This window comes from Podarcis cretensis, assembly GCF_951804945.1.
Source record: "Podarcis cretensis genome assembly, chromosome: 1".
Taxonomy (NCBI): domain Eukaryota; kingdom Metazoa; phylum Chordata; class Lepidosauria; order Squamata; family Lacertidae; genus Podarcis; species Podarcis cretensis.
The window spans coordinates 119,298,937-119,321,545 of record NC_137170.1 but is presented as its reverse complement, the minus strand read 5'-3'; the positions used below and the strand labels follow the sequence as shown (position 1 = coordinate 119,321,545).

Genomic DNA, 22,609 nt, shown 5'->3' with positions numbered 1-22,609 from the left:
AGGAATGTGACGCCTGCCTCCTCGACCGTAGTATGAACGAGGCTACGCGGGAGGCGAGCTCGTGTTTACGACCCGGGTCTTCCTGGGCAGGCGCCGGCATTTCCTGGAGGAGGAGTCGGAGGACTCGGCTGGGGGCCTAGGCCAGAGGACGGCTCCTCCTCCCCCTTCTGCCCGTTACTCCGCCTCAGAGCTGCGGCGGGGACGCGAAGCGGGCCTGAAGCCGGCGAGGCCGAACGAAGCCAGGCTTGTGAGGCTGAGGCGGCCGCCAAGGCCTCGCGCGACGGGTAGGCTCCGCTGTAGCTCCTCGCTTGCCGCTTCGCAGCAGCGTTACATCCCCGCTTGTCGGGCCCAGCACGTGTGAATTGAATGCCGACCGGGTCCCCAAAGCGTATATATATATATATCTCCCAAAAGACAGTTTCTGGAGAGGTAGCCGCTCGTGAACATGAAAAAGCAAAGAGCCGTGAGGCGTCTTAACCCGTTTCCTTCAGACGTAAACAAATCCCTGCGCTACGGTCACAGGTGAACGACGTGTGGAAGTCGCAACACGCGTGTTTGCCTTCACGGGGAATTGGGAGCTTAGTTAAGCACATCATCTTTTCCGTGACTCTTTGCGCTTGTGTTTTACAAGCGGCTGTCTCTCGTAATCTCAAATTAAGTAAACGTCAACCTAATTTTTGAATGTTGGGACGCTTTCCGAGTTAGTCTGGGGCTAGCTCAAGTCTGCACAGGATATTATTATCTGCCGCATTTCATTAAAAAAAGACTCTTGAAGTGCCACAACCACTTTTTCTTAACCCTTCTCATCTTTTTGGATAAAATCCGGACTACAGGATAATCTGAAGCCCGTGGCATTTTAGCCTGTTTTATTATGTATTTTGTGCTTTCTGTATTGTAATTTTATGTTGTGGACTGTCCTGAGATCTACGTGTATAGAGTGGTATACAAATTTAACAACAGCACAGCAGCAATGTTTTTGTGGACTTACATTGGTCTACAAAAACGTATGTCATGTTTTTTGTTGCAACAAATTTAACAACAGGTTTATTGGGGTGGTGGCATATCCTTTCTGGGAAACCCAGCCAGATGGGTGGGGTATAAATAAAAATTATTATTATTATTATTATTATTATTATTATTTTATGTACTAGAAGCTACTTTGTCAGATGCATCAAATGTTAATCTTCAACAGGCAGGTTAGATGGAGGAAAACATGTATTTGGTGGTGCCAAAAGGCCACACGAGGTACCATCTGACCTGAAAGCCACCATTTCCCAACAACAGCAAGAACAACAAACAACTTGAAAGGGAGCCTCAAAGTCTGAATTGTTGATAGAGTTTATCAGTAAATTTGATGGTGGTGTTTAGGACTCAAATCAGTTCCAAGGTTTTTTTTATCCCACTACAGATTTAGTTTTACGAAACTAATTTAGGAGGGTTATGTTATCACCAATTACTGCTGTTATGCATGGTCACTGTTCTTTCTATATATGCGTAGGAATGTCACAGACTGTACCTATTGAATTTTATAACTCATCAGACCCACATTTTACAATCCCATATCCTATTCCCATATGCACATGGATTTGATTCACTTTTTACAGAGTCACAAGACTTTCCATTGGTTTTGCTACAACAGACTATGCTTCCAAAAGTCTCATGTGCACACATGATTATTTGTGTCCCCGGTTCCAAATATTCTGCACACAGTTATGGGGAAGGCCATCTGATCTCCAGAATGTTGATACTTCTCCATAATAGTGGGAATTGTGGGGTTAATATAAGTGGCACCATCATTTGGGGAAAAGGAACATAACATTCTATACAACCTTGTGCTTTCATTGAAGTATTAGTGTTCCCCATAGTTGTCCTCCTTCACTGGTCATTTATCATATTACATAATTTTCCAGGATGGCTTCCGTGATCACTGAACCTTCCTCCTGTGATACTTTTGTGGCTCTGCCTCCAGCCACAACTGGCAGCAGGATCATCTTTGGAAAAAATTCAGATAGGCCCTCAGATGAAGTCCAGGAGATTGTGTACTTCCCTGCTGCAAGTCATGGCCCAGGAGAAAAAGTTGAGGTAAGATCAAAGCATTTTGAAAAATAACACAACCAAATTGGGATGCTTTTTCTATACTTTAAAGGGTCAAGTAGTGGAACAAATATTTAGTTCCGCCAAAGAAAAATCTCATGCTGATGCATCAACTGACTGGAATTGGTAGCCATTCACAAATGTCAGTTATGAAGTTTAGTGGGAGTGGACATAGTATCTCTTAAGACAGGACATTGCTGTATAAGTCACACCACAGGCCAGTCTTGCTCTGTACTGCCTACTCAGTGGCTCTGCCAGATTTTAGATGGGAATTTCCCAGCCCCATCTGGAGAGGCTAGGCATTAAAAATGGAACTTTTTGCATGCAAGGCATTTGCTCTACCCCTAAGCTGTGGTTTAGCTTTCAAAATAATACTAGGCTCAGTAAAAATACTGAGTTGGAATTTGAAGAACCTGATTTTTACTTATTCCCTCCTGACATTGCAGGCTCCCATCTCACACTCAGTGCTATTCGATTGTCTCCCAACAATTTGGAGAGCCTTTTTGGGAGGCAAAAAGTTGGGAAGTCCACTCACATCAGTTTAAATCCAGTCCATTGTGTAGAATTCAGGAAGTGTTTTTTTTATGTGTTTTCTGGAATTCTTTTTATTGCAGTGTACTTATATAGAAATTGAACAAGCACCAGAAACTTATGCAGTTGTTCTGAGTCGCCCCTCCTGGCTCTGGGGTGCTGAAATGGGGGCCAATGAGCATGGAGTCTGCATTGGGAATGAAGCAGTGTGGGGGAAGGAGGAAGTCTGTGACGATGAAGCCCTCCTAGGCATGGATCTTGTCAGGTTTGCAGACAATATGATTTAAATAAGCTGTATAAAACACAGTTTTGAAATGTAAAAAGCGAGACTTGATGGACTGATTCACACATGAACTGATCCGTCTTCATTGTCTTTAATCAACATTTGATAACTTGTGTAAGCAATCGCCTACACTTTCACACAAGCAAGTTGTAATCTTGCTGTTTCACATATGATACAGTCATTTAAAGGAATAGATCAAGCATAGAACTTTGGAAGGGATGTGGGTGGCGCTGTGGGTTAAACCACAGAGCCTAGGACTTGCCAATCAGAAGGTCGGCAGTTCGAATCCCCGTGACGGGGTGAGCCACCATTGCTTGGTCCCTGCTCTAGCCAACCTAGCAGTTCGAAAGCACGTCAAAGTGCAAGTAGATAAATAGGTACTGCTCCAGCGGGAAGGTAAACGGTGTTTCCGTGCGCTGCTCTGGTTCGCCAGAAGCAGCTTAGTCATGCTGGCCACATGACCCGGAAGCTGTACGCTGGCTCCCTTGGCCAATAAAGCGAGATGAGCGCCGCAACCCCAGAGTCGGCCATGACTGGACCTTTACCTTTAGGACTTCGGATAGATTAGGCCTTGAAGCGGAATGCTAGGTCTACTGCTGTTGCTAGACAGGAAAACAAATGTGTTACCTGATTATGGAACAGATTCTTTTTGCCTAGTGTAGATACTATGAAGACTATTAGCTTCTTAGAAAGACACCCTGCTGATATCAATAAACAATAGAAAGAGTATTGCTGGGAAAATCCTGCTTAATACTAAAATTAATAAGACAGACACATACTTTTTGGTGATCTACTCATCTGTGTAGTGGCAGCAGAACACCCTATTTTGTGTTGCTGCTCTCTGGAAGTAGGCCCCTCATTCTAAGTGTTTATTTACTAGTGCAAAAATCTTAGTGTTGTAAGAGCTTTCTTCACTCTAGATTTGGCTCAGATCAGTTCTTAAGCAAAGAAATCTCAGACATACCTCTTCCCCCAATGGAGGACCTATAGTCCAATGGTCTAACTAGCTGTCACCACTGGTTTTCATTTTGCCAGTCTAGTCAGTCACAACTTATGGCTGAGTGTAAGAAACATCTGCTTTGATGCAACTGTAGCTCTAGCACCCTGCAGAAAGGCAGTCAAGACTAAGCTGCCACACTTGCCTTCCTAACCTGTTTTAAACCATCTTTTTAGGCTTAGGCTTTTTTTGGGGGGGAGGGGAGAGAGTGGCATACATACTAGGTGGACAATGACAGTTCTGTGGGTGCTAGCAGCCTCTTTGTGGGAATAAGTATTTTCATCATAAAAAAATTACATTAGCATCCACTGTAATAAGCCTTATCCAGGACATGAGATACATGTGCAGCTTTCTAACTCATTGAGTAAATGTGCAATAATATGCAAATTCAACATTCATAAGAATTTCCCCAAAAGCTAACACTTCCGTATGGTTTTAGGCTTGGACTGGAAAGAGCTAATACCGCAGAAAAAGCTGTTGGTGTCATTGTTGACTTGCTGGACAAGTATGGTCAAGGTGGAAACTGTATGGAGAGTCATATGGCATTTACATACCATAATAGTTTTCTGATAGCAGACAGAAAGGAAGCTTGGATACTGGAAACCTCTGGAAAGTATTGGGCTGCAGAGAAAGTAGAAGGTAGGTATGGACAATTATCTTCACTTAATTAAATTCTTCTCCGATTATAAGTGTATATAACCTGTTTGTGCTGCTTCAACATAGAAAATTTTGGTGATAAAAGTGGTATAACTGGTGCTAGTGTGATTTCATAGAAAGGCAACTTAGTTCCTCATTCAAATGAAGTTATTTTGCTCACTGATAATCTCTTATCTGCCAGCAGTGATTTAACCAAACAAGATGAAACTGGTGGATCATGGTGGTAGTAAGAATAAGAATAAATACATGAAGGTCAGCTTCAGATGTTGTGGCAAACATTGTTGACTGCCGGTAGCAAGCTTTGGGCTTCCTCTTCCCATCATGTACTCCAAATCCCTCCTTCAATTATTTCAAACCAGGAAGTATGTATGCTTTGATGTTAGAATTGAACATGCCGTGGTTACTGCAATTCTGTTTTTGAGACAAAGTATGCTTAGTAGTAGCCAGACTTGCTGATCAGAAGGTCGGCGGTTCGAATCCCTGCGACGGGGTGAGCTCCCGTTGCTTGGTCCCAGCTCCTGCCAACCTAGCAGTTCGAAAGCACGTCAAAGTGCAAGTAGATAAATAGGTACCATTCCTGCAGGAAGGTAAACGGGTTTCCGTGCGCGGCTCTGGTTCCCCAGAAGGGGCTTAGTCATTCTGGCCACATGACCCGGAAGCTGTACGCCGGCTCCCTCGGCCAATAAAGTGAGATGAGCGCCGCAACCCCAGAGTCGGTCACAACTGGACCTAATGGTCAGGGGTCCCTTTACCTTTACCTTATGCTTAGTCGTAACGATCATTTGCTCAATTTGCCACAGCAAACTATAGCTATCATGAACTAGAAAGTGAAGGAGGGTATTAGAACGTGTCAAGGGAAGGAGAGCACAAGCATGAGGTTCAAATCATAGTTCAGTTGCAATGTCTGAAACATGTTAAAGAGGAGAGGTGAAGAAATTCATTTTTATTTACCGTAGCTGATTGATAACCTGCTTTTCAAGAAAAAAAGTCTTGTCCATGCAGCTTACAGAATACACATCAAAATCATAATCAATAAAATACAGGCTTAAACAATTTAATACACCTATAGCAAACTATTGCTAAAGAGCCAGCGCAAAAACAATACTACAGCACCATTCAACAACCTCTTAAAACTTTAACCACTAAAGGCCAGAGTAAAAAGATGGGTCTTTAGGCCTGTTTTGAAACTAACTAGGGATGAGCCTAGCTTGATCCCACGTGAAACTGAATCCCATATTTGCAGGGCCAACACTAGGGAAGGGGGAGAAATTTGATTCGGTTCGCATTCAAAGCAAAATCTATCAAATTTGCACTTTCTGATACTGTGTTAGAACTGAAACATAGCCATCCCATGAAATTTCTATTTATTCAGATTTTGCAATTCAGTTCTCCAACCAAACAATGGAGACAAAAATGCATATATTAAGAGAATGTGTGCTGTATGGGACAATAAATACCACAAGAGCTGGGGAATGAGGGGCGGAAGCAACTGTTTCCTATGAGGATGTTATTGACGCTAAACCCAAATGCCTACTAGTTTGGGGAGGCCTTTTGGGTCATGCTAAGGGGCTCCTTGGGTAGTAAGGTCAACAGTACAATCCTATGCATGAAAAAGTCCCACTATAGTTCAGCAGGCCTCCCTCCCTAGTATGTAGGTTTTATTATTGCAGTCTAAGATACTGTTTTCACCACTTTTCAACAGAAGGAGTACGGAATATTTCCAATCAGCTATCAATAACAACCAAGATTGAGCGTGAGCATCCAGAAATAAGGAATTATGCTATAAGCAAAGGCTGGTGGGATGGAAAAAAAGAATTGGATTTTGCTGCTACCTATTCATACGTGAATACTGCCAGGATGACTACTACCAGAGGCAGATACTGTGAAGGCTATAAACTGCTGAAGAAACATGAAGGTACTTTTGTTGAGTCATGAGTGACTTTAAATGCTTAGAGAACAGATTAAAACATCTATGTCCTTGTAAAATAGTACGGTACATCATTTGATGATGGAGATGCTTAATTTTACGAGTTATTAGATGAACACGTCTTCAGAATATTAGATCTGTTAATTTCTTTTTAATTGAAGTGAAAAGAGAAAAAACACATTTCAAGGATTTTATTTTACAAGGAATAATTCTTTCTGCTTTTCTGCACTAAAGGCACGTAAGATGTTAACTTTTTTTTTAGATTGAGGTTGCAGTTTTAAGTTGAGTTTATCATAGCAGGTCCATCACCCACAATATCTTTCTAGATCAGTTCTTCTTTTTCTCCTTAGTATTATTACTATTACTATTACTATTATTTTATTTTATATACTGCTTATGTGCCAAAATGGCTTATAAGCCGTTTACAACTGTAAAATCAATTATTAAATAAATACCTAATTAAAATACACAATTCCATCAGGCATTACAATATCCCTAATTAACATATACAACAGAACAAGCCAGTTTTATTGTATGATGATTAAAAAAAATAAGATCAGAAATCATTTCAGGGGAATGCTTTCCTAAACAGCCAGAAGCACCTTGTCCATATCCTGAGGCATCAATAGCTGGGACGCACTGGATGTCTCACTAGAGACTACGTATATTAACAACAGTAGCAGCAGCAGCAGCAAAATCAGTATGAAAACGAATTATTTTGTCCTCAAAGTGCCTAGCAAGCAGCAGGCCTTTTGATAGCTCGAATGCACCATTGGCTGGAGCAAGTAGTATCAACTTTATCACCGCTCAAAAGAGCTCTTCTGGGTGGCTACTTGAGGACATTATGGAAACAGTAATCTGGGCCTTTTCCACTGCCACAATCGGTATGTGATAGTTAGGGTTGTGCATTCTGAACAGTTTTCACATTGAGTCATGTGTCGGCTTCATTGCTTAGAGCTCTGAAGAGAACCAAGGAATTCAAGGAGCCCTGGAGTATCAGACAGAGCACTCTGGGGCAATCATGTCAATAGCCCTTCTCATCTTGATGTTCCACAGTGGGGCAATGGCCTCAACAGAATCACCAACGTTTGACCTTTATGGTCTCCCCTTCTCTCTCTCACCAGAAGATATTTGTAGCAGGCTTGTGATCCAAGAACCACATGGAATATTTACAGTGATACTACTAGGATAGAAGAATAGCATTTGCAACATCTTGCCACGTACCCGCAAAGAACAGGGTAAAAAAGCTTGTCGGCTTGAACAGGATTCTGTAGTTGGCTTTTTGGCTCAGCCAAGGCCTGTACAACAGCTGAGCAATTTAGGCCATACTTGTCCCTAGCTCAGGGACAGGGAACTCCTTTGTAGCCCAAGAGTGACATTACCCTCTGGGCCACTTCCTGGGGCCACATGCTGGTGACAGGCTGGACAAGGTCAGTGGGCAGAGCAACATATGTGAATTCTACAGCAGGCTAGTTTCTACACGTGAGACATCCCTCTCTGTTCTTCATTCAGGAAAGCAAGGAGCATTATCAGATTTCAAGGACACATTTCAGTCAGGCATAAGTGCTCAGGGGGAGTGAGGAGCAGGGCTTGTGCAGGGTGTGGTCTGCAGAGTCCTGAAGGCCAGGCAGGACTCATCTTTTCAAGAATGGCTCATCTCATGCTTTGAGGACTTTGGCTTTAGAAAAACGAATATAACACCACAGGATACTAGAAGAGCGCATTTGAACACCCCCCCCCCGACTTTTGTGATCTTTATAACAGCCATCACTTGATATTGTTTGCTTATTACACGTGTATCAAAATTTCATGTAGTCATGTGTTGAAAAAATAATAACATAAACCCAAATAAAATTGCACTCATCTGTTTCAGTATTCATTCTGCTGAGCCCTGCCGCCCCCAATTGTAGCAGTTATTCTGTGCTTCCTAGTGGATTACCTGAAGCTATAATACCCCTGTGATCATGCAAATCCTACATTCATTTGGGGAATTGTAGGTTCTGAATACTGAACGTGTTTAATACCTGTCTAATGTGATGGCCTTGTTGAGGTTCTATCAGTGCCTTCATTCTAAATCCCCATTTTTTCAGATACTTACCTCAACCATTTTTAAGTCACACCAGGTGTTCAAGTTATCAGATGCAGTTTAAGCTGTTTCTTTTTTACATACCTTGAATGAGTCATTATTGTAACGCACTAGTCTCTAAAAAATTTCAGTACTTTCAGGTGTTTTTTTTTTTTTTTTAAAAAAAAGATTTCCCAAAATTGGTGCGGAGGATTTATTTATAATATTGAGATTGTTATTGTAAAATGGCCACTGGGTATTCTGAACTACCAGGTGGGCAATGATGGAAATCTAAAGTGGAAAAGTATTTTTATGTAAATAGCATAAAACAGAGATAGATGCATTCATACACATCAAAGAGGCCGGTAGCCAAGTATTTGGCTGCTTATTTCTAGTGAATAGATAAATTCCAGCCTTTCTCACCTTTTCGATGCTTGGCCATGTGTAGTTCTCCTCTAGCCCAATTTTCATTCACCTATTAGACTTGTCCTCCCTCTTTCCATCAAAACCTTTTATTCTTCTGGAGCACTCCTTTCCCCAGTCTTACTTTCTAATGCTCCTGCTTATTCTGCCCTATTTCTCCTGGGACAGCAGCCAGAAGCCCTTCTGACTTTTGAGTTCTAGCAAGCAGCTAAGCCAAACATTGCTAGAGACCTCATTGAAATAACAACCCTTGCAGTACAGATAATAGAGACTTCCTGGTTTTGAGAGTTAACAGTAAGCACCCTGAAAGAGAAGAGCATGGATGGATCTCTTCCCACACACTTCACTCCCCACCAAAAGAGATGTGCAAGCTCCTTTTCTGCTCAGTACTTCTTCATGCTTTATTGCTATTATCTTTAAAATGCATTGTATCTAATTTTCTATTTTAAATACACTGCTTCGCATCTGTGTGCTTAATTCTAACTAGAATTTGAGTTTGGTTTTTTTTTAAATAAAAAAATATATTCAACGTAGCACCATGCAACTTGTTCAATCAGCAGAAGGATTTCTTCTTGTACAGTGGAATGTTCTTCCTCTCTCCTCCCTAAACCTGTTGTGGGGTTTCTCCCAACTCTTGGAGCAGATTTGGGGACAGCAGTGAGAGGAGAGAGGGGAAGTCCTGTTGCACTGGTTCTAATCCTTGCACTAGCTTAATTTACCGTATTTTTCGCCCTATAGGACGCACTTTTTCCCCTCCAAAAATGAATGGGAAATGTGTGTGCGTCCTATGGGGCGAATGCAGGCTTTCGCTGAAGCTTGGAGAGCGAGAGGGGTCGGTGCGCACCGACCCCTCTCTCTCTCCAGGCTTCAGGAAGCTATCCGTAAGACTGGGGAGCCCGCGGGAGTTCCCGCAGGGCTCCCTAGGCTGCGGATATCTGTCCAAAGCGCGGGGCGCTCTGCTTCAGTGCGCTGCGCGCTCCATGCAAGCAGGCTGCTATCTGCAGCCTAGGGAGCCCTGCGGGAGTTCCCGCAGCTGGGGGGAATTTTTTTTTTCTTTATTTCCCCCCTCCCCCCAAAAAACTAGGTGCGTCCTATGGGCCGGTGCATCCTATAGGGTGAAAAATACGGTAATTGGATATCACCTTACATTTCTATTCTTCCCCAGAGCACTGAAACTTTGTTTCCTTGCAGAGTGGTAGTTCCCCAACAAATTTAGTATGGTTCTCTTCATTTTTATTTGCAAACTCCCTTTTATGCTGGCTGACTGGGATGGGAAATGGAGCACAGAAGGCTATACATAGTACATTGACATGTAGCCATCCATTTCATTTTATTTCTCCAATATTAAATTTAAACTCTAAAGATGTCATAAAGCAGTATTTCATGAGAAATATATATATTAAAAGATTAGAGCCATCCATTGTTTTGTGAGATTCTTCAGGGAATCCAAAAACGTAGCAGAGAAAAATAATTTCCCCGTTCTCTAGCTGGTACAGAAAATGACAACAAAAAAGATTAAGAGGCTGGAACACCTTTTTGTGCTGAAACATTTGGTCAGTTTTCTTTTAGTCCAGCAAAAAAGGTTAAGGAGTATATAACAACTTTTATATTACACTAGAACTTGAATTATCCAGTATCATTAACTGACAATAAATTTAGGAGACAAAAAACTAAACAAACTCCACAGTGCGTAATTCATTTAAACTATTCACTGAAGGAATAGTGGCGCTGTGGGTAAAACCTCAGTGCCTAAGACTTGCCGATCGTATGGTCGGCTGTTCAAATCCCCGCAGCGGGGTGAGCTCCCGTCGTTCGGTCCCAGCTCCTGCCCACCTAGCAGTTCGAAAGCACCCTTAAGTGCAAGTAGATAAATAGGTACCGCTTTATAGCGGGAAGGTAAACGGTGTTTCCGTGTGCTGTGCTAGTGCAGGCTCGCCAGAGCAGCTTCGTCACGCTGCCCACTTGACCCAGAAGTGTCTTCGGACAGCGCTGGCCCCCAGCCTCTTAAGCGAGATGGGCGCGCCACCCCAGAGTCGGTCACGACTGGCCCGTACGGGCAGGGGTACCTTTACCTTTACCTATTCACTGCCAAATATATGATAGCCATTCATATATTATTTTGTCAGCTTTTCAGAGGCTGATTTTCCACTATTTGAGATAGGATGCCAGACAGATGAATTCTTTGTCTCATACAGAAGGGCGCTTAATGTAGAAAGAAGTGATTTCTCTCTGGAACATTTCTGGAAAATCTTGTGAGGCTTGAAACTGGATGACTCTTTAATGTCTCAACACTAATTTTTAGTACCCATGGGAAATAATATTTTTGGACAGTGTAATGGCTGGGCCCTCTTTGATTCTGCCATTCATGTTTCACTTACCATTTTCCTAATTGTTCCTTAGTTTGAAACAGACATGCATGTGGTTTTCAAACTGGTGCTATTAAGTAAACTATGTTAAATATGCATATGAAACGAATAATGTTTTGTCTTGCATAGGCACAATAACAGCTGAGACAATGATGGCAATCCTTCGGGATAAAGAGAGCGGCATTAATATGGAAGGAGGCTTTATGACCACTGGAAGCATGGTTTCCATACTTCCTCAGGAAACCAGCCTCCCTTGCATTCATTTCTTCACTGGAACTCCAGACCCTGACAGGTGACTCTTAACAATTTATCATAAAGACTAAATTCCTAGCCCTATTAACTTTCCTTTGAGCAACTTATTTATGATCGACCTTTAACAATGTTAAACATAAAACCCCAAATTTCATTGAAGTCCAAAATAGAATCCATAATGGATGAAACTTTCACACACAGAGACAGGACCAAGAAGAGCCATAAAAGAACTCAAGCACAAAAAAGGGCTGGAGATTAAGGCCTTGTTTTGACATAACACTAAGCTTAGTGAGGGGCGCGGGTGGCGCTGTGGGTTAAACCACAGAGCCTAGGACTTGCCGATCAGAAGGTCAGCGGTTTGAATCCCCACTACGGGGTGAGCTCCCGTTGCTCAGTCCCTGCTCCTGCCAACCTAGCAGTTTGAAAGCACGAAGTGCAAGTAGATAAATAGGTACTGCTCCGGCGGGAAGGTAAACGGTGTTTCCGTGCGCTGCTCTGGTTCGCCAGAAGCAGCTTAGTCATGCTGGCCACATGACCCAGAAGCTGTATGCGGCTCCCTTGGCCAATAAAGCGAGATGAGCACCGCAACCCCAGAGTTGGCCATGACTGGACCTAAGGGTCAGGGGTCCCTTTACCTTTAAACTTAGTGAGAATGGGCAAGCATACAGGTACCCAAGGAGAAAATTGTGACCATTTTTCTCCTTTGGTTTGGTTTAATATTGCATGCAAAAACAGCCCCCAGACAAACCACAAAGGGTAAACCAAGAACAAACTTTGGTTACAGCTCGTTGTTTGTTTGGAGACAAACTATGACCCTGGGTTCAGGTGTAACACGATACCATAGTTTAGCTCTGCGTCATGCAGCAGTTGCAGTAGGACCAGAGGAGGAGTGAAGCAGCCACAATTTTCTTCCTGAGTACCCATATTCTTGCTCATTCTTACCAAACCATACCTTGGGCTTAAGTGTTACATGTGAACTGTCATATTTGTTAGTCAAATTGCATCCCACCCTTCTTCCTGAAGAAGCTGAATGCATTTTGAAATATGTGAGACTTCAGCAAGTCTTATGAGGAAACATGAAAGATTTCCCTTGAGAAAAGGTAGTCTTGAAACATGCTAGAATCTCTCTTCTTTCTTCTAGGCACTGCAGCCATTAGTGGACAGTGCATCCTGTCTGATTTTAATAGAAAATACTCCTGAGTACATCTGATTAAAACGAGTAGCTCGAGAAACTCTCACTTGTAGACTGTATGGAGTAAACAGATAAGATATTGTAATGGCTGTGTGCTAGGAAATAGTTTAACCTTAACGTCCTTGGTGGAAAGCAGCATTCATTGTGCATTTGCTAATTTTCTTTTCACTTGGTGTTTCAATTTATTCTCTAGGTCTGTCTTTAAACCTTTCATTTTTGTGCCAAATATTACGCAGTTGCTAAAAACCAGCTCCCCAGTGTTTGGTCCCGAGGATCCAGTTAAAAAGCAACCACGATTTCAGACAAAGCCAGACAGAAGACACGAACTCTACAGAAAACATGAAAGTGCAGCTCTTGTGATGGAGTCTTCTAAGGTGTGTTAATTTAAGTTAAATCTCTGGGGGTATGAGGGGTATGGACGTTACATAAATCCTTACACTGATTTTTATTTTAATCTGTTCCATTGCAATCATCCTGATGTAATTTAATACTTCAGTCTCCGGATGGAGAGAGACTGCTCTGGCATCTAACCTTTCAGTCACAGGGCCAAAACATAGTTCTTGAAAGGTCAAGAGGATATTAGCATATGCTACTTGATCTTGTTTCCTATGCTCAAGCAAAGCCAGCTAAACTCAAATACTCTTTGAAAGTCTGCTCCCAGGGAGAGAGGGAAGAGAGTATTGATGCTTACCAGTTCAGCCCACTATCTTTATGTGGCAGGTTGTGGGTGGACGATGCAACTGTGTGACTTACACCAGTCTTGCAACAAAATAACAGTCGTACCTCAGACTTCCGGTCGGCGCCAGCGCTTAATGGCGGTCCGAGCCTCGAGCTCCGAGGCAGGACTGCTCCGTTAGTTCGGGTCTCACCCGCTACGGCAAGCGGGGGACCCCTAAAATCACAGGCGCGGAGCCTGTGAACAAAGGAGATTCGGTGGGCACCCTTTGCGCCCCCCGGTACTGTGAGGGAGCCTTTTTAAAGGCTTCTGAGCGGCATCGGGGTAAGCGCGGTGCTGAGAGTCGTCACCCAGCTAGCGGAGTGAAGCCGCGTTGCCATGAGCGGAGAGCGCCGATTCCTTCCTGCAATTGGAATTTGACCACAACACCCGTGAGTAAGATTGGAAAAGCAACGGGACTTTTAAAAAATAAATTTGGCTGAAAACGGGAAAGGCAAAAATTAAGGAAGTCTGCCTCCCCGGAACTGCAGAAGGAATAAAGCAACGAAAATCAAGCTGCACTTAAAGGGAACCTTTCTAATTTTTTTAAGCTGTCAAACTGACATCGGACTTAAAATCTCCCCCCAGACTGGCAGGAGAAGGGGGGAAGGGATTGGAATGTTGTTAATCTGCTGGAAAATTAATGGAAATTAAGACCTTCCATTGCCAAATCCCCTGGGGTCGGGCTGCCCAAACAAGACACCTGGGACGTGGACTGTCAAACTTTGAGAAGCGGGGACTTGTTTGCAAAAAAGTTATCGGACCTTAGATGTACTTTGCTGCATTTTGGCCACATAGAAAAATAGAGACTTTATAATTTGGACATTCGAAACTTTTGGCTACTGTTATACTCCCTTGCTTCTTTGTTTTTTTCCATCTTTGCCATTTGGATACAATTGAATGCTCCCTCTAGAGGGCTCTATCTGAAACTGTTGCACTTGAAAAAGTAACAGTGGGATTTTCCACTTGGGAATCAACTCTGTGAAAACGACCTTGAGGATATGAGTGCCCCTACAGAAGAGATAGTAACAAGGCAGAAGGCAAAACAATCTCACAAGAAAAGGGCCTCTATATCAGGAACTGCAGCTGTGCAGGAAAAAACACCAGCTTCTATGGATCCTATGACTCAGGCTCTACTTAAAATAAATCAATCCCTGGAAGCATTGACAAAACTTTCGACAGAGAATTCTAAAAAATTAACAGAGTTGACAACAAGGTTGGATGTGAATACGGCTAGTGTCGCATCGAACACAGATTCTATAAATAGATTAATTCAGGAAAATTCAGAAACACGAAAGATTGCAGAAAGTGCAAAAATAACAGCTGAAGAGACAAGGGAAAAATTTGGGCCTATTATTAAAAAAGTGAATGAGCATGATGCAGCCCTCTCCTTACTGGAACTTCAACGTAAAGAGAAGAATTTAAAATTTAGATTGGTGCCTGAAGTGGAAGGGGACAACCTTGTGAAATTTCTCACAGAGAACATCATAACTTTTTGGCGGGAGGAATGGGAGGAAGATGAGGAACTTGAGATAATATCAGCCTTTCGACTGGGTAGAAGGCAGGACAAAAAACCAAGGGACTGCCTAATTACATTGAGATCAAAAGAAGAAAGAGATAGAATATTGAATTTGCATTACCAAAAGGCACTGGTGATTCAAAATTGTCAGATACAGATTTTTAAGGACATTCCTAAATACATTTTAGAGGTGAGAACATATTACAAGAGTTTAGTAGACCTGCTGAAGAAAAATACTATACCATTCAGATGGGAATTTCCACAAGGATTGTCCTTTAACTTCAATGGAAGGAAGATTAAAATAAAAACAATTCAGGACAAAGAACTATTTCTAGAGAAGTATCTGGAGGATTTGCAGAAAGGAACCGTGGAGGAGAGGGAACCACCCGATATAGCAAATTTGTCATTTGGACTTTCATTACCACCATCGGAGGAAGAGCAGAAGCTTGGAGCAGTTGGAGGAACAGCTACCTAAATACAAAATGTCTCTGCAACTCCTTAGTTGGAACTGTAATGGTTTGAACCTTCCTCGGAAAAGAAGACAGGTTTTTCACATTTTGAAGAAAGAACAATTAGACATAATATGTTTGCAAGAAACCCATATTGCCAGGATACACAGGAAATTATTAATAAATAAGAGACTCGGTCAAGAATTCATTTCATCAGATAAAGTAAAGAAAAGAGGTGTGGTGATCTATGCAAAGGAAAAGTTGGTTCCAAAATTGATATTTAAAGATGAACAAGGAAGATACCTGGCAATTGAAATACAAATTCAAGGAGAAAAGATATTAATTGTGGGAGTTTATGCCCCAAATGAAGGGAAGGCTGAATTCTTTAGGAAGTTGCATGAGACATTAGTTGACTTTTTAGATTATAAAATCCTAATGATGGGAGATATGAATGGAGTTGTCTCAACAAACATGGATAAAGCACAGAGACAAGTGATCTCGAAAGAAGGGAGACTACCAAGGATCTTTTTTGAAATGACTGAAACAATGGACTTGATTGACATTTGGAGAACAAAGAATCCTTTAGAGAGAGAGGGAACTTTCTTCTCAGAAGCAAAAATGACATGGACAAGAATAGACCAAATTTGGATTTCTAGCAGTCTGGCGTCAAGAACAAAAAAAGTAGAAATCTGCCCAAAAACGTGCTCCGACCACAACGCGGTTAAGATGGAGATGAAACTAACAACTACTGGTTCCTTTAGATGGAGAATGAATGACACCCTATTTAAGGACGAAGAGATCCACAAGAAGGCCCTTAAAACATTAAAAGATTATTTTGAGATCAACAGGAAAACAGATGTGGAAAAAAGAATAATTTGGGACGCAAGCAAAGCCGTGATGCGAGGTTTCCTAATTCAACAAAATTCTATTAAGAGGAAGCAACAAAATGAAAAGAAGGAAAAAATTTTAGAAAAAATAAAAGAAGGAGAGAAGAAGTTGAGGTCCAAACCAAAGTCTCATGAGATTTTGAGAGAAATAAAGTTTCATCAGATGCAATATATGGAACTCATGAACCAACAAATAGAATGGAAGATAAAGCAAATGAGACAAAAAACTTTTGAATCAGCGGATAAATGTGGGAAACTTCTGTCATGGCAATTGAAAAAAAGGCAGAAAATGAATACGGTAACAAGTTTAGAAATGGATGGAAAGATTATCCACAAACCCAACGAGATCAACAATTGTTTTCAAAGCTTTTTTAAGAAATTGTATGCACAAGGGCCAACCAACGAGCAAGAAATAGAAGAATTCATCAGAAAATACGGTTTACCAAAAATCTCAGAACAAAGTAAAAGGATCTTAAACGAGGAAATAACAGAACAAGAAATAGAGGGTACCATTCAAAATATGAAACTGGGAAAATCACCAGGACCAGATGGCCTGACGGCCAAATATTACAAAATGCTGAAAGAATGGCTGATACAACCATTGAAGGAAGTTTGCAATGAAATTTTGAAGGGGAAAAAGGCACCTGAATCGTGGAAAGAGGCTTTCATCTCACTTATACCGAAAACAGAGACTGAGAAGAACCAAGTTAAAAACTACCGCCCTATATCTTTACTCAATGTGGATTACAAAATTTTTGCAGACATTTTGGCAAAAAGATTGAAAAGAGTGTTGGTAGAAGAGATTCATAAGGACCAAACAGGCTTTCTCCCAGGTAGACATATGTCAGACAATGTGAGGAACATTATAGACATTTTGGAGCTGCTGGACGTTGACATTAATAGGAAAGCAGTTTTGATTTTTGTGGATGCGGAGAAAGCCTTTGACAACATTTGTTGGACTTTTATGAAAAAGAATCTCCAAGGGATGGGGGTAGGTCAAGGTTTTGAAAACGGTATAGGTGCAATATATTCTCAACAAAAAGCCAAATTAATTGTAAATAACGTGGTAACAGAAGAAATACCTATAGAAAAAGGTACACGACAAGGTTGCCCAATATCCCCTTTACTTTTTATATCAGTCCTGGAGGTTTTGTTAAACATGATCAGAAAGGACCAGTTGGTTAAAGGAGTTCAGGTCGGAGTTAGACATTATAAATTAAGAGCATTTGCAGATGATCTAGTATTGACCTTGCAACAGCCAGATACTAGTACTAAAAGAGTTTTAGAATTAATTGAAATATTTGGTCGAGTAGCAGGTTTTAAATTGAACAGACAAAAAACGAAAGTGTTGGAAAAAAATTTAACAATGGAAGAAAGAGAGAGTTTTCAGAATGAAACAGGCTTGGAAATAACAAAAAGGGTAAAATACCTAGGGGTAAACTTAACATCTAAGAATGTGAATTTATTTAAGGATAATTATGAAAAATGTTGGTCAGAAGTTAAAAAGGATCTGGAAATTTGGTCAAGGCTGAAACTTTCCTTGTTAGGCCGAATCGCTACTATTAAGATGAATGTATTGCCTAGAATGCTGTTTTTATTCCAGACGCTGCAGATTGTGGACAAGATGGATTGTTTCAAGAAGTGGCAGAAAGATATATCAAAATTTGTCTGGCAGGGCAAAAAGCCCAGAATTAAATTTAAGATTTTAACTGATGCAAAGGATAGAGGGGGGTTTGCCCTGCCGGACTTAAGACTCTACTATGAATCAGCAGCTTTCTGCTGGTTGAAACACTGGCTACTTCTTGAGAATACTGACATTTTAGATCTGGAAGGGTATGACAATAGCTTTGGTTGGCATGCATATTTATGGTACGACAAGGTAAAGGTGTACAAAAGTTTTAAAAACCATATTGTAAGGAAAGCATTGTATAATGTTTGGATTAGATACAAAGATCTGTTGGAAAGCAAAACCCCTAGGTGGGTGTCACCAATGGAAGCTAGGGAAGTAAAAAAGCTTAATATGGATTCTAAATGGCCAAAATATCATGAGATTATAGAATACGATGGTGAAAGGGTGAAACTTCAGAGTTATGAGAAACTAAAACCTAAGGTTCGAGATTGGTTGCATTACTACCAGATAAATGAGACGTTTAAACAGGACAGGAAAATAGGATTTCAGAAAGAGAAGTCAAAATTAGAAACAGAATTGTTGGAACCCAATACTAAGAATTTATCAAGAATGTATAACTTGCTGTTAAAATGGAATACACAGGATGAAACGGTGAAATCAGCTATGATTAAATGGGCACAAGACATAGGTCATGATATTATGTTTGCTGACTGGGAACAGTTATGGACCACCGGTATCAAATTTACTGCATGTAATGCTTTAAAAGAAAATATTATGAAAATGATCTACCGGTGGTACATGACCCCAGTCAAGCTTGCAAAAATTTATCATTTGCCTAATAATAAGTGTTGGAAATGTAATGAGACTGAAGGCACTTTCTACCACCTTTGGTGGACCTGCCCAAAGGTTAAAGCTTTCTGGGAAATGATCTATAATGAAATTAAGAAGGTCCTTAAGTGGACTTTTCCTAAGAAACCAGAGGCTTTCCTCTTGGGTATGGTGGGCCAAGTGGTGTTAAGGAAGGATAGGACATTCTTTATGTATGCCACTACAGCAGCAAGAATTCTACTGGCAAAGTATTGGAAGACGCAAGAACTACCTACTCTGGAAGAATGGCAAACAAAGGTGATTGACTTTATGGGACTGGCTGAGATGACGGGCAGAATCCGGGACCAGGGGAAAGAGACAGTGGAAGAGGACTGGAAGAATTTCAAGATATATCTTAAAAATAACTGTAAAATTGAGGAATGTTAAGATGTCAGGGGGTAAGAAGTAAAGAATTGCAGCAGTAAACAAAAAAAACTTAAGAAATATTTATGAAAAAGAACTAAGACAATGGACTTAAGGGTTGCTAAAGAATTTTAAACAAGGATGCAGGGATAGGGAGGTATGGGGAAGTCAGAGAAAAAAGGTTATGAACCGATGATTATGAAGTTATACTGTGTTACATTGTTCTTTATTTTATGTGTGGAAAATTAATAAAAATCATTATAAAAAAAAAACAAAAAAAAACAGTCGTACCTCAGTTCTCGAACACCCTTGAACTCGTACATTTCGGGTCCCGAACAATTGAAAACCAGAAGTGAGTGTTCCAGTTTTCTAATGTTCTTTTGGAAGCCGAACATCCGGCGGGGCTTCCGTGTCTTCTGATTGGCTGCAGGAACTTCCTGCAGCCAATCAGAAGCCATGCTTTGGAAGTCGAACGTTTTGGAATTCAAACAGACTTCCGGAACAGATTCCATTCGACTTCCAAGGTACGACTGTACACTGTTTTCTTGCAGGTAGAGGTGGAGCTAAAAAAATTTTTCCACCAGGGATGGGTAATCTTCTCCACCTAGCAGGCCAAATCTTTATCTGTTTCCTCTCCTGCAGGCCAACTCTGACAGGCAGGTGGGACAATCACCTGATGTCATTATGGGATCAGATGACGGACAGGCGAGTTGTTCCTCCAACCTGCCAAAGTCCCTTGTGCAGTGCTTCCCTACAGCCAACTTGGGAAATGCTACCTTCAAGCAGGCTTAAACTCCCTGCCCACAAGCTAATAGGCAGTAGGAGCACAACTTGCTTCACTAGCGTGAAGTGCTTTGCACTGAAACCGCCACAAACACAGGAGGGTAAGAGCTCCATTTTGGTAGCTGTTTCAATGCAAACCACTTTAAGGTTATCAGAGCAAGATGCACTGATGAGTGGTGGGAGATCACTTTCACCCCCCCCCCGATTATTCCTTTGTAGCTATGTCGGCACCCAACGCAACAGATGGCATCAGGTATGGGTCAGGTGGGTGAGCTTTTGGATCCCTGCCAGGCCAAATTTGGCCCGTAGGTCAGAGCTGCCTATTTTGCAGCAGCTAGAAGTCATGTAGACAGTCTGAGCCTAGCAGGTGTCTTATCACCAAGCACAGTTGAGCCCCGTAATTTTGAACCCATCAGTTAAACAAACTGGCAGAGAGGAAATTAACCTGCTTGAACTCCTACAACAGCAGATTGTAATATCCTAGGGACAGACATTAGTTTAGGGGGTAGGGAGCAAGAAATGTGTGCTCGAAGGCTAATAAAATCCCCCCCCCCAAGAAGTAGCAGTAAAGCACTTAGCTGTCCACCCTTAACCTAGTCCTTTAACTCTAACGTAGTGGGAAAGACAAGAAAGTTATTCCCTATGATTTCCAGACAGCAATAGGCTGCTTCCTAGTCTGCTGGAAGCCTGTGAACAGAAGCAGCACTTCCGTTAGGGAATGCACTGCTACATTTTGTGTAGGTCTTCACCACATAGGGGTAGGCTGATATGAACCTCTTAATGGTGGATGAAATAACTTTTAGAAGAGTTCATATGTTCAAGCATTACATTGTTACTTTAATTTAATTTAAATTTTTTTTAATAGGAAAAGGGGGACATGATATTGGAACGGATCCGAAAGTTGGAGAAAGAGAAGATTAAGGAAATGGAGCATATTCTACAGAACAGGAGCCTTGATGCTGATCAAGCAGTTAATCTTTTCTCAAACTGCACAGAAGATGAAATCCAGGCATATGCGTAAAATAATACTGGGTAATTTGTTTTACTTCTCAAAGTGGTTTTGTTCTTTGCACATCTCCAGCTCTGGCCAAAAAGCATATTATAATATGGGTATAATCAGACTAGAAAGCAAGGAAATTTTAAATTAGGTTTCAGGAGTGTAACTGACTGTGGCGTTTGCACAGGGCCCCCGGTCGTTCCACAGACTATTGACCTTGCACCACCTCGGCTTATCTCTTCCACTGCCACCAGCCAGGTTTCCCCGGTAATATATTCAGGTGGTAACGTATTAACAAAGATTCCAGTTTATTGTGAACGCAAACAAGTTTTAAATACTTTGAAACACTGTAATCCGATTCACTCTCTGTCTCTAACTCACTCTGACTCCTATGCCTCCCACCCACAAGAAACCAACCTAACTAACTAACTAACTAACTGCCAAAGCCCCTGTGCTGAGCCTTAAACAGTTAGGCTCCACCCCTGGGATTTCTTATTGGTCAGCCTATTAACCCTTTCTCTCCCTCCCCCAGTACATCTTCATAATGAGTGGGCAAACGCCACACTGTTCCTCTTCATATATTCTGCACTGAAACTGGTGTGCGTTTCTCCCCATCGTAGCACTACCGTCACCTTCTGCCCAGGCTGGTAGGGTTGTAGAGATGGGACTTTTGCCAGAATTTTCTTCCATCCCCCATTGGATTGCTTTACTATAAGAATACATGCATTGTGAAATTTCAAGGGGGCGGCAAGTGTGTAACTTCCCAGCTGAACCAATGCAGTTGTGATTTCTCGGTATTTAAATGTGGAAGGGCCATGGCTTTCTCTCTTAACTCAGGGAGTCGGTAATGTGAAAAATACCAGTTTCACTTTATAGTGTGATATTATATTAATATATTGACCCTCAAGATGCTTTGTAGTGCTAGAAGTCCTGTCACTTCAAGTAAAAAGAAACACCCCAGAATGTAATTGTGAATGGTTAATTTTTAAAATTGACTTGCTAGGGAAGAACAAGTCCTACAGAAGTTAACTGCACGAAGTCCCATTGAAAACAAGCAGCTTTAGTTTTTGTGACTAAAGTTTCATTGCTTTTGTTAGATCTTTTCTATGGCTGAAATTTGGCTGTGGTGGATACAGATTTTAAGTGCCCTTATGTAGCCACGTGTGTTGAACTTAGGTTAAGAATAATGGTAGAATCCTAAATGAACCAACGGAAAATTAAGGAATAAATTCTTAGTTATTTCAGGTGAAAGCCACTAAGGTTCTGTAAATGATTGTTTTCGATGCCCTCACTTCATTGAGGGGCCTGTTTACTATTTCTTCAAACAAAGGTACGCTATAAAGCTAAAATTATGCAACAGAAATTCAAAATAATGGAAAGATGCTACTTTTTCAGTTTATATATGTAGGAAATGGCACTGCTGCGTTAAAACACGAATGCTTCTGCTGCCAAAAAATAAATTGCATATTCTGTGTAGAGAACCAAGGGTGCTCTGTAATTGGTTGTTATACTTGGGTTTTAATGTTTTGCTTTGGGTCACCTTTGTGAGAAAACTCCCCCTCCTCTGGAAATAACTACTGGGTGAGTGTGCAAAATAGCAAGTACATAATTA

The 22,609-nt window shown here is 41.4% G+C and overlaps 1 protein-coding gene across 2 annotated transcripts; it reads left to right on the top strand.

Annotated features, from left to right (window-relative positions):
• The first annotated feature begins 167 nt into the window (after positions 1–167).
• On the top strand, positions 168–22,478 carry SCRN3 (secernin 3). 2 transcript variants are annotated; one of them, XM_079980978.1, is made up of 8 exons: positions 168–284; positions 1,911–2,082; positions 2,709–2,890; positions 4,345–4,544; positions 6,265–6,477; positions 11,473–11,635; positions 12,981–13,161; positions 20,866–22,478. In XM_079980978.1, the coding sequence occupies exons 2-8, from the start codon at positions 1,912–1,914 to the stop codon at positions 21,019–21,021; spliced, it is 1,266 nt and encodes a 421-aa protein (XP_079837104.1). In that variant the 5' UTR covers positions 168–284; position 1,911; the 3' UTR covers positions 21,022–22,478. The 2 variants fall into 2 exon arrangements, with proteins under 2 accessions (XP_079837104.1, XP_079837105.1); XM_079980979.1 differs by lacking the exon at positions 168–284 and adding an exon at positions 441–658.
• Positions 22,479–22,609: the final 131 nt, after the last annotated feature.

Bases quoted from the DNA above. Each gene is read 5' to 3' on its own strand.
- SCRN3 (XM_079980978.1), top strand. From the start codon at position 1,912: ATGGCTTCCGTGATCACTGAACCTTCCTCCTGTGATACTTTTGTGGCT. The intron at 4,545-6,264 runs GTAGGTATGGAC...ACTTTTCAACAG, and splicing joins GGCTGCAGAGAAAGTAGAAG to AAGGAGTACGGAATATTTCC. The intron at 6,478-11,472 runs GTACTTTTGTTG...TGTCTTGCATAG, and splicing joins ACTGCTGAAGAAACATGAAG to GCACAATAACAGCTGAGACA.